This window comes from Parasteatoda tepidariorum, chromosome 2, assembly GCF_982258835.1.
Source record: "Parasteatoda tepidariorum strain Cologne lab strain chromosome 2, Ptep-v5.0, whole genome shotgun sequence".
Taxonomy (NCBI): Eukaryota; Metazoa; Arthropoda; class Arachnida; order Araneae; family Theridiidae; genus Parasteatoda; species Parasteatoda tepidariorum.
In genome coordinates this window covers 35,030,314-35,045,559 of record NC_141756.1, presented here as the reverse complement: position 1 = coordinate 35,045,559, position 15,246 = coordinate 35,030,314, and the positions used below count along the sequence as shown (strand labels likewise).

Here is a 15,246-nt window from a genome sequence, read left to right as displayed (position 1 = left end):
AATTTTGCACAGAGACTAGTCACGTTACTGGCAAATATTTTGTAATTGAATATGGAAAAGTCAAAAAGTAAAAATTAACTCCAATAAATTTTATTTATACTGAATGAAATGAAATTAAATTTTTGAACATTCTATATTGTCCTGGGTCTCCTAAATTTAAATGGATAATGTAAGTGCTGTTATGAGTTAACTCGGTCAACAATGTGTTAAAAACTATTTAAGAAAGTTGTAGGTTCTGACGTCCATTTTTAGAGTTTAATTCTAAATAGAGGCAATAAAAAATAAAATCAAGATAAAAGTTTTGTTTATACAATTATTATTATTAAACTTCTTGTTGGGAAACAGAAAAGAATGCACTTAAGATAGGAAGAGCCTCATTTCAACAACTCAATAAAATTATTAGCTTGAAGACAGAAAACAACCCCTACTTAAACCATGTTTAATCTTCGGAAATATTTTTAACCAAATGCTGCAGCAACCTTGATAAAAATCACATAATAGATTAATTAAACACTTATGTAATAGAATTGTTATTAACAAAGATTGAAACTCTCAGAAATGCTGCCACTTAATTCAGTTCAATAAACCATGATACATGCAAGAAGAACTTAATAACAATTAAATTATTTTATTGTGAAACATTGATTTATGTTTTTCTCGTAATAATTTATACAACATTACGAAGGTGAATGGTTTACAAAGATGATTGTTTAGTGACATAGATATTTCCTGAACTTGCATTATTCAAAAATATACTAGGCTTTCAATTTTGAAGTAATGTAATGTTTTATATTATATATACATTTTGACACCATTTTTGAAAGCTTTAATTATGAGCAATTAAAATGGGCTAAAATTTTAGACATTATATTTCGGTGGCTGCTGCAGAAAAAGGGAATGTTTTACATGCTAGGATGATTCAGCATGTTTGGACAAAACTGCCCCTTATAAAAATAAAATTTAAAAGAATTTTACAATGTAAATAAAAAATATATAAAAAATTTTTGTAAACAAGCATATTTAATATTTACTACATTGATTTTGAATTGCTAAATTAGAAATAAATAAAAATCAAATCAGGCAGTTCTCTTGAAAAATTATAAACTGTTGCAATGTTACACAAATTAAATTTCATATCTCAATGTTTTTGAGCCGTGATGGGTCATGGGATAAAGTGTTTGCATTTCAATGAGGTGAACCCGGATCAAATCCCAGCGATGGCTGGTCAAAACAAATTCCGCATCCACCATAGTGCTGCTGTAAAATATCCTCAGTGGTAGACAGATCATGGGTTAGAGTCCTCTTGTCATCAGGCTTACTGTGAGAGGTTTTCGTGGTTTTCCTATCTATGTAACGCAAATGCGGGTTACTTCCTTCAAAAAGTCCCAGAAAAAGGCAAATTTCTCTGAATACTTGGTCCAGGAGTTCCCTTGACTTCTGGATTGGGTTGAAAATTACAAGGCTACGAAGTTGAACATTAGTAGTCGCAAACCGTAAGCAACAATATAATGATTGAACAATAAATCGAAAAAAATTACATACAAAATAATATATTTCTCACAAATTTCTTAAAAATATTCTTTAATAATATAGATAGATACATTGAAGTTCCAAAGGCAACAAACCATTTTTCTTTGCGTGTTTATTCAAATTTAATAAGTTTTCCTGAAATTTTGAAACATCTTACAACAAAATTAGTTTTCTTTCTCTCTCTTTTCTTTGAAAAAAAAAAACTTCTATTGAAATGAAATGTCTCTGTTGAAAACTACTTCTGCCATTATACAATAGTCACTTGGTAAACTAAATATAGACAAATAATCAATTACACTAAGAATATTTTTAATAGGATTAATAAAACATTTAATTTTCAATGTAAAATTATATTACAACAGTATATGAATAAGGATGTTTTTCTAAACTTACAGGAAGTCTAGGTCAATACAAGAAGGTACATAAATTAAACTAAATATTACGAATTCAAGAAGTAGCATCTAGTTTCTCCGCTGCTTGAACACATTTAGCCATAGTTGCAGAGGCTCTACTAATAGAATCAGTCATATAAAAATCTTTCAAAAACTTCAATGTGGTATCCAAAGGATTTGATTCCAATTGAATGGTTTTATTCTAAGAGAGAAAAAAAATCATATACATAGATATACATGCACCTGCAATCTAAGGAAGTGTAACATTATTTAATATGAAAATTCTAAAAATAAAATTAGAAAAAAAAAGTATTCTTTTATATAAATTATTAGCATAACGGATGATACATCAAATGTAAATAAAATATTCAGCTACATGTTAATACACCTTACAAAAAAATTTCAAAAATGAATTCGGATTGTTAATGAATGTTCAGATTATTATGCAGGGTTAGCAAAAATGAAAGACTGGAAATTAAATATTGATATTTTCAAAACTATTTCACACATAAAAACAGGGTGGCCACTCGAATCAGATTTCAAATTTCCCTGATTTTTCCAGGTTTTCCAGATAAAAATCTTAAAATTTCCAGGTTTTTGTTTCTTTTTTCTTATAAAGTATAGGATGTGTACAAAAAAAGTGTCTATATTATAAAATATTTTATTCAAAATGTTACTTTTTTAACATATCATACTTGAAAAAAATAATTTATTTTGACAATTTTCAAGATTTTTTATTTATTTTTTAATGCTTTGGTACAAAATTTTGAATCAAAAATCATATATTGACCAACAAAGGAGCCTTTTCTTAAAATTAAAATATGTTATAAGAGGTTAAAATGAAATAGAAAAAATTGCCATTAATGCAACAATTGTAACAATTTGTCGACAAACATTGCTGTTAGCGATTGTAAAAAAATGTGTGATTCGTTGGTTTGCTCAGAAAAAATAATTCACAGATTTCTTTGAATGGGAGTAGAAAAAGAAAAAGAGTGCGATATAAAATCTATTATCATAAAATTTAACCAACTAATTTTTGGAGAATTTTATAAAGTTAAAAATACAAAAACATTTTGTCAAAATCGAGAAAAAAAATAACCACCAAAGCATCGGAACAAACTTGAGCCATAAATGGATTCAGCCCAAAGACAGTATTTAAAAATAGAAGCTAATATCCTAAATCTTTTTCCACCTACACCAGAATCTTTCCTAAATTGCACAGTCTCATAGCGGTCAAAGGTTTCTGCATTCGTTTAGCAACAGTAGGAGAATTTTATGTGGCATTCTAGTTTAACAGCTGTAATGGAGCAAATTTTGATGCAAGCAAAGTATTGCTAAGTTGATGATATTTCAACCGTTTGGCGATACATTTCCGTTAAAAAAAAGTGGGTATAATGGATAAATAATTTAAATTAAGATAATTAGCAAATAATTGAAATTAGTGAAATTAAAAAAATTATCAAAGAAAAATTTCCAGCTTTTCTTTAAAATTCCCTGATTTTTCCAGGTTTTTATACAAATTTCCCTGATATTTCCAGGTTTTTTCCAGTATAAAAAAATTCCCTGATAATTCCAGGTTTTCAAGGTTTTCCAGGTGGGTGGCCACCCTGAAAAATAAGTGATACAAATAAATAAATGAAAAATAAATAAAATTTTTAAAAAAATACCAGTTTTTTTTCCATTGATGTGTGATCCTTTAGTTACACATCAAGCATCTAATCTATGATTAAGTTTATTCCAGAAATTCTAAAGTTATACCCTGTCAAAAGTTCCTAGTGCTACACTGTGGCATAAATATGCTTATTTTGTTCACTTTTTTATACCATTGTAGTTTAGGCTGATTCCTCCCCCTCTAATCAGATAACTGAGGTATGAAGGGCCTATTTCTCCTATCTAATGTTAGATAGTTGGGTGCAGCACAAAAAAAATTATGATTTCTAAATGCAGAGCTGCCAGAGAATTAAATTCTTAGCATTGTTTTCAGCATTGATAGTATATAAACAGTCTTGAGCATCTAGACAAGATTCTGGGACCTTACGCGATGAGATTTCTTTTAATGGGAACTGTGGAAAACTGTTTCTTATTCAAAGAAACAGTTTATGAACCTCCATTGCTGCAAACATTTCAAGCATTAGGAGCCATTGATAATGCTTGATATACAATATGCTTTGAGCTAACTTTAATTGCAGATTGGATTGAAACAAAATAGCCACACATCAAACATTTGAAACTGGAAAAAAAAGAGCTTGATGTTTTTTCTTCAATTTCGTGCATCATTAATAGCTTTTTTAAAAATATAAATAACTCAGTCATTCATTTAGTCTAGCCATGTAGCTCGATTCCCTCCCCCCTTCCAATCAGAAAACTGTGGTAAAAAGAGTCATATTTCTCCTATCTAATGCTAGATAAGTGGGTGTCTCAGGCTAAAAAATAGATCTTTTTCTAAGTGAAGGAACGTTTGCAGATCGAAAATAAAGTGAGGTGCTACCAGTTAAAACATTATTGGCCTTACATATTTCTTATCTTTTAACATTTAATTATTAAACTGATATTTAATCCTCTAATCTTTTTTTATTATAAAGTAACTTAATAATCATTAACTTAAAGGATGCCAGAAAGACAGGAAAACAGCAATTTAAATTTGTGCATTCCGTTTGTACTACAAGGGAGTCAATTATTAATTACATAATAATTAAAATTTACATAATAATCAAAATTTGCATTTAAATGTGCAAAAGTTATACACTCAAAAATAACCATTCCGATAAAATCGTCAAAGTAAAAATTCCTATTGACATTTAATAGCTAGAAAAACCTATGATACTTAACAGTTATATTTGGAAAAATATAAATAAAATCTCTAAATAAATTTTGAAAAAAAAAAAAAAAGATTTTTTTTTAAATATGACTTTTTTTGCATTCTGCCAAGAACTTCTGATTCTGTGAGAAACTAACTTCTTTAGAAATTATAATAGAGTTAATTCTTTATTTATTGAAAATTCATGTTATTACAAAAACCTATTTATGCTGGGATAACTAAATATATAACTAATAAATGCCAGAAAATATACAGTAAAATGTTTAGTAAGTTTTAATTCATTATTGGGAGGGTCAATAGATTTTGCTTAAAGAATAACTAGAAAATTTTACATACAGAGTAATTGTCAAACGGAATGTGATAGTACTTTTTATTGGTATACTTACAAAACTAAGTTCAGAACTTTGAGCTAGATAGTTAGAATCTTCTACTTCATTGTATTGTGTAAGATGTGGGGCTATTTGCTCCATTCTATTTCTTATTTCAGCTAAGCTATCATATGAAAGTCTGTGACCAGCAACCTAGAAAAAACAATTATCTATTTAACAGATTAATCCCAAAAAATAAATGCTTTTTAGCAATTACATATGAATAGAAAAAAAATTTATCATTTTACAATTGAAATTATAAAAGACACATAAAGGGAAATAAAAATTAAATGATTAATAGTAATTAAGAATATTTCTAGACTAAACGAGTCTATATTCAAGGGTCATTTTTAAAGTAAGAAACAATTGCGCAGTGTGTCTGTGCATCCTGTACATCAGCCACAGTTTGAGGTTGGCAACTCATAGCTAGTATCTCACTATGCCGCTATTAGGTTTCACGCTTCTGATAGTGTTGATTGTATGGTAATACTGCTCTCTTTGTCACCATGCCAATTAATAATCTCACTGAATGTAAAGTGCATTCAATTATTCAGTCCTGCTGAAAGTCACTGGCAGCTTGTTGAAGTTTATAGTAAAAAGAATGATGGATGATGTGCATGGATGGTGTAGGCTTTTTAATGAAGGAAGAACACATGTTTGTGATGAAGATCAATCTGGACGACTATTGTAATTACTGGATCATCCGAAATATAGCTCTGACTTAGCATCATTAGACTTTCATCTGTTCCGAAAACTTAAGGAAATCGGTGGAAAGTACTTGGAAAATGCTGTGATTTTGAAAGAAACTGTTACTAGCTGATTTAACAGTCAGACGAGAGAATTCTTTGACAATGGGATCCAAATAGGCCAAGACTTGACAAATGCTACAATATTGATAACGGCTATGTTGAAAAGTGAATAAATGTTTATATTTAACGCTTGTGATACAATTTATATTCATAAATAAAATTTCTTTTGCTCTGCTATAAAACATTTCTTACTTAAAAAAGGCCCTCATAGTTAAAACAACTTTTAATAACTGTTCTTAAAAGTGCAAAAATATAGCTAAAGAAAAACTGCTATTAAATTTTTAAAGCTTTAAATGTATTATAAATGTACAAGTAAAAATGTTTCTTTGTGATTGGTTGATGTTCAAATGTTTTCAGATTCTTATGTGTATGATAAATTAATCTTGGACTAATCCACGAAAGCTAGCACAAAGGTATAAAAATGCACAAACATTGATATTTTTAATTTCTTCTTCTTAATACATTGAATTATAATATTTTCGTTGGAAATGACGGTTTTTATATTTTAAGGTTGAAAAAATTAAAAAAACTCTTCTTCCTTTCTTTTTAAAATTATTTTTTTAAGACTTACTTCAGATAGTGCTCTGATAATTTTCCAATCTTCTTTAGCCAATCCTGGAGGAGTTATTGATTGTAATGTTTGCTGAGAGCGTCCTTCAGTATTAACGTAAGTACCTTGCTTTTCCGTATAGGCTGCTCCAGGTAAAACAATATCAGCTATTTCAGCTCCTTTGTCACCATGGTGACCTAATAATAAAGAATAAGAAAATCAAACTAATTAACTTCATTTAGTCTTATCAATATTTAAAGATATTTTAGCGAAATGAGAAAAATACATAAAATTTAGAATATTCAGGAGTAATATTATACATATATATGGATATATACACACACATAAAAATAGAAATAAAAATAGGAAGCATATTTTAAGATCAATGTTTAATCAATAAGAATACCATTCAAAAATAAAATAAATATGATTTTATTTTCTTTCAAAGTATTCATTTAACTGTATATGTTTGAGATTTATAATTCTTCTGATTCAATAAAGTTTAGAGTGTCTTGTTATGATTACTTTTACATATAACTCACAAACATTAAAGATAAATTGAAATAAATCAGTCAATGAACAATGGACTATTAAAAATTAAAAGAAAGTAAATAAAAAATTAATAATAATAAAAAAACGAAAATGAAAGAAAAGAAAAAGTTGATAATAACAGTCAGAAGTATTTTGAGTACAGTAGAACTTATAACAAGACTGCAGTATTTGCAACAATGTTATAACCAACAAGTGTTCACAAAAAAAAAAGTTTTTAAAAAAATCTTAAAAGTCTACATTTTACTAAATCAAAAAAATAGTTTTTACTAAATTTGCTTCTTATTATTTTTATTTTTTAATTTTGTACAGTACAGTATAAACGATTTGTAGAGTATAAATGATTTGTTTTGAATTTACGAATCATCTCTTTGTTTTATTGTTATTGTTCTTTGGATAAGACTTGAAGCGAAAAAAATATCCACCAATTTAGCCAATCCGAAAAAAAGGAAGGAATAAACGAAATAAAGGAATAGACTGAAAGAGACACTAAATAAAAAAATTAATATCTACCTTGGTAAATAATAAAACAATCTTTGGGCAAATTTTCTTTTGAAATTACACCTTCATCAGCCCCAACAAGATACAATAATTTAGGCTGAATCTTTTCAATTTCATCAGGATTAGACTTGTAACCAATATCTAGCGCAGCAACTTGACTGGCAACCTAGGATATATCATCATATTTAAAATGAATATCAAAGAATTTATTAGTTAAACTATTTTATCAAATTCCTTAGAAAGATGTGGTATAATTAAAAAGAATGAACAATTTTCCAATGACCCTTAACACTGTTTCGAATGATATTACTAAGCTTTCTAGCAAGAAAAACACTTTTTTTTTTGGCATTAGTTTATGATGACAACCCAATACAGTTCGGAAATAGAAGTAAGCAATTTTTAACAGCATTAGTCGCTGCTATGTTGCCAGCATCAAAGCATAAGTCTAAATGGTCTTCCACATAGGAGCAAATTGAGAATTACATAAAGGGTAAATTGGGGAACTTGCTTAACTGAATCAATGCATATGCTTTATGAAATACTTAGGCTCAACTTACATAAAAAAAACCTACATTAAAAAACTAGTCTACCTTTAAAAAATACATAGTAGGGAATACAACAGTTTTGTTTAGGTAATTTTCAACATCCCAGTCATAGTTAATAACTCAACTAATTTCAAGACAGCAAACACCCAGGGTAAGAACATCACAGAATGTTGATCCTAGTCAGGGGATGTAATTGGCAAGTGAGCAAGTACTCAATGTTCAATTCTAATATCAAACTGACCATTAACTCTTTACTTGAGGTAACAACTGACTGCTACCAAGGTTACAGATGAATAAATTTAAATGTCTGAACGAGAAACCTTATTTAATTTGGTCAAGTAGTAAATAAACTTAAATTAATTATAAAAGTCTAATCAAAATGACCTTTGAAATCATTTCGGCTTTGTAGATTTATTTACATCAAGGATAATTCAAGTTGAAAACGAATTAATAACTATAAGTTTACATTAACCAATACACTTCACCACAAAAGCAATCTAGCTACTTTTTAAGCACATGAATAATGAAATCGAGATTTTTAACATACACTTGACCTTCGACCTTGCATATTCTTCAATGCATGAAAGGTAATCAGCTTTCAAATTAGTTAATTAAATAGTAGATTAACTGGCAGTGTTTTCGATTTTTATTCTTTATCAATCAGTCAGAAAACATTAGATTTTTAAATCAGTATAAATAAAAAAGATTATTTACTCATTACAATTATAAAATTTATTGCTTACAAAACATTCTTACCTAGAAAGTCAGAATCTAAGATTAAATTTAAGAATATGTTCTTTGATGAATATTACATGTTTTCTGCACATGTTTTAACTGAGTTTTCAGAGTAACTCCCCAGAAATGAACGCTTAAGGTATTTTAAGTGTAACCAGATAAAATATTAATTTAAGTAACATGTAAACTTTTAATCCTACAGCAAAGTATATCTCAACATTAACATAACAAGCCCAGCTAGATCAACAATATTAATTAGTACAAAAGGAAACTCATAAAAGAAACAAATTTCATAAGAAAATATTTAAATTTATAAAATTACATTCCCTCTATTCAAAATGACTTCATATTTACTTTGTTTTCAGGGAATAAAAATCAAACTAAATGAAAAGAGTGATATTGAGAATTTTCTGTGATTATTTTAACTCATTACTACAGAATAAGAATTATATTAAAATAATTAAGCTATGCATAAGCAAATTAATTAACTAGTTGAAGCAGGGTGGCATATTAATTTAATCTAAATTAATTTAATATAGAGTTAAAATGAGTATTGAACATATTTGCTAGTTGGAGCTTATTATAAATTTTTGAAAGAGGGAAATTTTTGCTATTTTTATTAGTTATTTGATTAATTATTTTCCACTCCCGCTTGTACTTTCTTTAAAACAAATTAGATAATAATAATTTTTAGCTAGTTTCATTTCAGCTAATTTTAATTTATAATCGCATAATCCCTTATTCTGATAATTTTTAGTTGCATCTTTGATCAACTAATTTTCTAATAAAATTATGCCAATTAAAGTGATGGTTGAATAACATATTTAAACAATTATAAGCCCTTAACAAAAAACTGTGTTCTCAGTTACTTTTAAATTTGATATTTTAACAATCATTAATTTCTGAATATTGAATTAAGGAACAATGACATAGCTTACAAATCACACTTAAGAGAAATTGGACCTGATATACTATATTGCATCATACATTGCTAGAATTTTTACATAATAAATATAATTTAATTAATAAGAAAGTCAATTCTGATAGAAACAATATTAATTATTTCATTGTGAGACATTATAAAGGGTTGACACAAACAAGAGTAAAATGTAATACATTCCCATGTTCAATTTTAACAAACATTTTAGGTTTTCATCTAAAATTTATTTAATAAAGTTATAAGCATTGTTCACATTATATATATTTGATAAGTAAGAAGTTTATTAAATAATAAATCATGAAAGACTTTTGAGGTTTTAGAAAATCAAAAGTACTCTTTAATATTCTTAAAAATAAAAATTAGCATGGATAATAAGTAATGCAACAAAAAGGAATTACACAATTTTATCAAGAAATTAAATAAAGTATTGATTCAAATCCAAAATTTAGTTTAAATCTATTGAACAATATTGATGAAACAATAATCTGTTGGCAAAAAAATTGTACCGGTAAACATTATAAAATTCTAGTTTAGGTGATAAAATAGCTTATAGAAAAAACAAAGAAAAGCTAATAGAAAAAACAAAGAAAAAGCGTATATAAAAAAACAAAGAAAATGCTTATAGAAAAAACAAAGAAAAAGCTTAGAAAAAAAAACAAAGAAAAATAACTTACTCGGTGCAAAATGTTAAGAGCTTTATGTCCATCTGCTTTTTGACACTGAAGCGAAATTTTTTGAACAAGTGCATGAATTGATGCTCCATCTGCTCTTTGGAGAACTTCACTGCCCAAAACAACAATAGGATTGCGAGCAGCTGAAAGTTTCTGAAAAATAACACAGGGGAAATAATTTAGAACAAAAAATATATAATCTAATTCAATTATTTGTATCCTTTGTCTAAAATTATTTTAAGGAGCAACTAACTTCTTAACAAAAACAAAGTATAGCAAAAATATTTTTCTAATGAATTCAACTTTTAAAGTAAGCTTTTTTAATAGTTACTACATACTTTAATGCAGAAAGATAATTTGAAAAATATTTTAGTTAATTATTAAATCAACTTCAGACTGCAACAAATTATTTAAATAAGGGAGTATGTAAAGAAGAATCTTACCTTAGAAAACTGGTGATTTCCTGATGCAATTTCTTTCAGTAGATTTGGTGAATCTCCTAAATGCTATAACATTCAAAATAAAGAATTATTAATTTTGATTTTCACATGTTTCTGCAAAAAAAAAAAAAAAAATCTGTAAATTATATTAATTAAAAATATGTATACATATACAGAAAAACTTGGTTAAGCATACACTCTTGGGATCAAAAAAATTGCCCGCTTATGAGAGTTGCTCATTTACGAGAAGGGTACTTAAATAACGAAGTTTAACAACGTAAATTGTTTTTAAAATATTTTCAACGACATAGAACTAATTAAATGTAAAATAACTCAAATTTATTTAAATAATAAAAAAAAAATTCTATACCAAAAGAAGATAATTTGATATAAATACATAATTCTAGGTGTAGCTACTGATAAATGAATTATTTCCCTATTAACACAGATATTCAAGTTAGTCATATGATACAAAACAGGAGCATTTAGTCTTCATTCGGTTTCATTCATTGGGTTCACACCCCTTAAAGCTTACCCATCACTTGATACAAAATGTGGTAATACCTCCTAGAAAGTAAATCTCCCGCGATTCAAATAAAAAAAAGAAAGCAATGCAAACCTGTAAGACACAAGGTCTTATGAATATGATATATCCACAATTCATCAACTATCAAGGGTCTGAATAGATGTTTCATTTATATGAACATCTCAAAGACTACATTTCTGTTCTCTTTGTTTTTTAAACCCAGCTGTGTTAAATACAGTCTTCAAATTGATTAGAAGAAAGAAATTTCCAATAGAGAAGAAGCATTGAGAGCATTTAAGACGCAATTTCAGTTTTTAAGGTCTCATGTGTCGTCCAGATGTCACTGTCTGAATTATTTCACATGAGCAGTATCATTCTCTCTTTTCTTTACAAAGTTAAGGCAAGAAGAGATTGGTTCTTTAGTAGTGAAATAGATTAACAGTATTTTTAGTTATGGATAAGGCAAAAAATTTGCATGTTTTAAAAATGGAGTTTTTCAAAAAATTCCTTTTTATACATAAAATGCGAAAATTTCTTAGTACATTTTGTCAGTTTTGTGACATTAAGTAGCCAACAGGAATTAAGTAAATCATAAAACAACATAGACAACAAATTTTTAAAAAAATAGTTAACAATAACATTTAAAATCAATAAAATTAAAAAAGAAAAAAAAAACTTTTGAAAAGCATTTATTTTTAAGTGTGAAAATTCAGCATATAAAATTTAAATCTAAATTTAGAAAAACTCTAAAGCATTTAAGATTTAAAAAAAAATTAATATTAATCAGGATTATCACTGATTTATTTTAAAACAAATAGACAAAGAGGGTTTTACTTATAGTTCAGTATTTCTTTTAAAAAATGTTAAAAAAATGACCTAAAGAAGCTATCTAAACAAATGAAAATGTCATCAAAATCCAAAGATTATCTAGAAGGGATAAAACAGAAACTTAAATTAAATTCTAATAATTTGATTTAAAAAAAAAAGCATAAAATCAATTACAAGAAATTTCTTATCAAAATTCTCCGATAGTGAAAAATAAGTCACACAGTTTAGGTTAAAAAATTTTCATATTTTTTTTAACATACTTGCGATGGATCACTTACACTTAAAATTAAACATAAGTTAGCAACATTAAAATACAAGTGTTTCAGCTTAACATCATTTTCCCATGCATTTTACTTTTGTTTGCTATATGAGATATAAAGTGCTTGCATGTTCAAGCTTACATAAATAAACATATAAATAACAATATAAGGAAACAATTTTATCTAAAATAGTTACTTACTTCATAATCATAAGTTAAATTAAGTTTTGGTCCAATAACAGCAACATCTAAATTATTATGAATCCAAGCTTTGCGAATGCGGGCATTGAACATGGGAGCTTCATACCTTGGATTTGTACCAATAAGCAAAATTAAATCTGCCTCTTCAACTCCGGATATCTTGCTGTTTAGTAAATAACTGCTTCTGATATCACAGCTGAAAAATGTTTTTGTTTAAAAGCACAATACTTTGTAACACATTTTCTTAACAAACAAATAAGCAATCTTAAAAATATATAAGTACCCAGATCCATCAGTTGGAAACTTTTCTTCAGTAAACAAATTCTCTGATCCTAATTTATTCAGAAAATCTTTAAGAGCAACCAGTGCCTAAAAAATGAAGGTAATTGAGAGGTTCAAGCTTAACATAAAACTTCAGTTAAAATTGTTTCATCAATTGTATAGCAAAATGCTTAAAATATTGCAAAATTAAGTTACATATGAACTTCAAAATCAACTTTTCGAGTTACCGTTTCTTGCAAAAAAAATTTCATACATAATAAATGCATAGCAATAAAAAATTGAATATACAAATTAAAACTTATGTGGAACTTCGTTATTAAATAGTATAATATGTGGAACCTTGTAGTAACATATTAGAAAAAAATATGATGTAAAAATAGTTAGTTTCATCCTTTTAGTCAAATCGTGCAAAACAAGATACTGTAGATATATTATTAATTGAGAAAAAATGCTAAACATATAAATAAAATGGCAAAAGCTGTAAGACGAATAAAAATGCCCAAATTATAATTGCAATATTTAATTAAAAAAAATTCCTCTTTGAAATATATTCAAAAAATAAACAAAATTTTCTATCTTAATCCTACGAAACTAAAATGAACTTTAAGTATACAAGGTTTTATATGCATTGATAGACATCTATATAATTATAATTATGTATTTTATAGCTCATAAACGGAATCTTAAAAATAAAAGCATTATGGAATTTTAATTGATATTAAACATTAAATACCTACAAAAAAATACAATAAGTTAAAAAATACATACTTATTTTATAATTATTATTTCAATAAGTGCACAGTTATTATACTTAGAATATGAGTTTAATAAGAGTTTAGAAATATAGATTTTGGACATTTCAAAGCAATTTTGGACCCAAACTCTCATGTCTAACAATCCCTACCTTGGTAATAAATAAATGAAAATATTTGGCATACATTTTATCGAAGCAAGTTGCCAAGGACTTTTCTTCAATACCTACTGTATACTAAATAACACAGAGGAAAGGTGGCTTACAGTTTACTTTGTAATAAAGCAACCAAATTATGCAGTGAGAAATTTATGGTCAAATATTCTAAGTGTTAATATTGTAAAACATAATATTTTCTGTTAATAAAAAAGATATAAGAAATAAAAGAATAGATTAAAACAAAACAATATAAAAACAAATCTCAATTGGAGTGGTAATAATAATAGTTAACAAAGCTTAGCACAAATTTCTTGATAAAGAAAGGGTAGGATATTATTAGCAAACTCAAAAGCGTTAGAAAACATTGCAAGAACATAAATAATGAGTTTGCAGCAAATATTTATTTCAATAAAATTTTATTTATTTTAAAATTAAACCTTATTTATTTGATCTTATAAAGAATATATCATGATAAAATTAATCAGAATGATTGAAAAATTTTTTGTAACAGAATAAATTTAAACAGAGTTTACTTACTTCAGCATCCACTAATCCCCCAGCAACTCCAACTATTTTATCAGGAGAAACAGATCCGATCTAAATTAAATAAACAAGACATTTAAATTATTTATGTAAAAAATAAAAAAAAAACAAATAAACACACACAATTCATAATGCATTTTAATGGGAATAAATATTCAGATTAAACAAATTATAAACATTTAGAATAGAATTTGACCAATTTGGAAACATTATTATTTCTAGAAAAAAATAGGGAAAGCATAAAAACTAATTATATATCCCTTAAAGCTGTTGAAGACTATAATACAATTTAAATATTTTTAAAATATCTCAACATGATCCTAGATCAACTGAGGTGATATTTATTTAAAGAAAAATAACTGGGGAAAAAATAGGAGATATCAACTTTCATAATATAACATTTATTTTCATGAGAGATTTGGGACTGATAAAGAACTCTTTACAAAATTTATTATAATTACCTCTCACAAAATATTTTACCTTTAAGAAAACGTCTGGAATAACTCTTGATAACATAATTATAACAGCATGAATTCCACATACCTGTTTTGAAACCTTAATCAATGCTTCTTCCCAATCACAGGCAGTTAAAGAACCAGATTCAGATTTGACCAAGGGTGTAACCAAGCGTTGAGCTTTCAGACCATCATAAGCAAATCTAGTCTTATCTGAAATCCATTCTTCATTCACTTCCTGAAAATGAGTAACAGATAAAAATCATTTGAAAATTTTATATTAAGAAGTATTGGGGATCATATTAATGATGTAAGAGCAATACAAGTAAAAAAAAAATCTTAGACAACTAAATTGACATTATACAGGTAGAGCACTTTGTCGATTTAGGAGTTA

General features: G+C 26.9%; 1 protein-coding gene across 4 annotated transcripts in view; it reads right to left on the bottom strand.

The window, feature by feature from the left end:
• Positions 1-1,564: 1,564 nt before the first annotated feature.
• ND-75 (NADH dehydrogenase (ubiquinone) 75 kDa subunit) overlaps positions 1,565-15,246 on the bottom strand; it is a 29,534-nt gene continuing 15,852 nt past the window's right edge. For all 4 annotated transcript variants that reach the window (XM_087157194.1, XM_087157192.1, XM_087157193.1 and 1 more), the window contains exons 10-19: positions 14,941-15,090; positions 14,392-14,451; positions 12,946-13,031; positions 12,663-12,858; positions 10,852-10,914; positions 10,412-10,561; positions 7,530-7,683; positions 6,489-6,664; positions 5,127-5,261; positions 1,565-2,124 (exon numbers count right to left, since the gene is read on the bottom strand). In XM_087157194.1, coding sequence (XP_087013320.1) covers positions 1,978-2,124; positions 5,127-5,261; positions 6,489-6,664; positions 7,530-7,683; positions 10,412-10,561; positions 10,852-10,914; positions 12,663-12,858; positions 12,946-13,031; positions 14,392-14,451; positions 14,941-15,090 — 1,317 coding nt within the window. In that variant the 3' untranslated portion in view covers positions 1,565-1,977. The remainder of the gene's footprint in view (positions 2,125-5,126; positions 5,262-6,488; positions 6,665-7,529; positions 7,684-10,411; positions 10,562-10,851; positions 10,915-12,662; positions 12,859-12,945; positions 13,032-14,391; positions 14,452-14,940; positions 15,091-15,246) is intronic.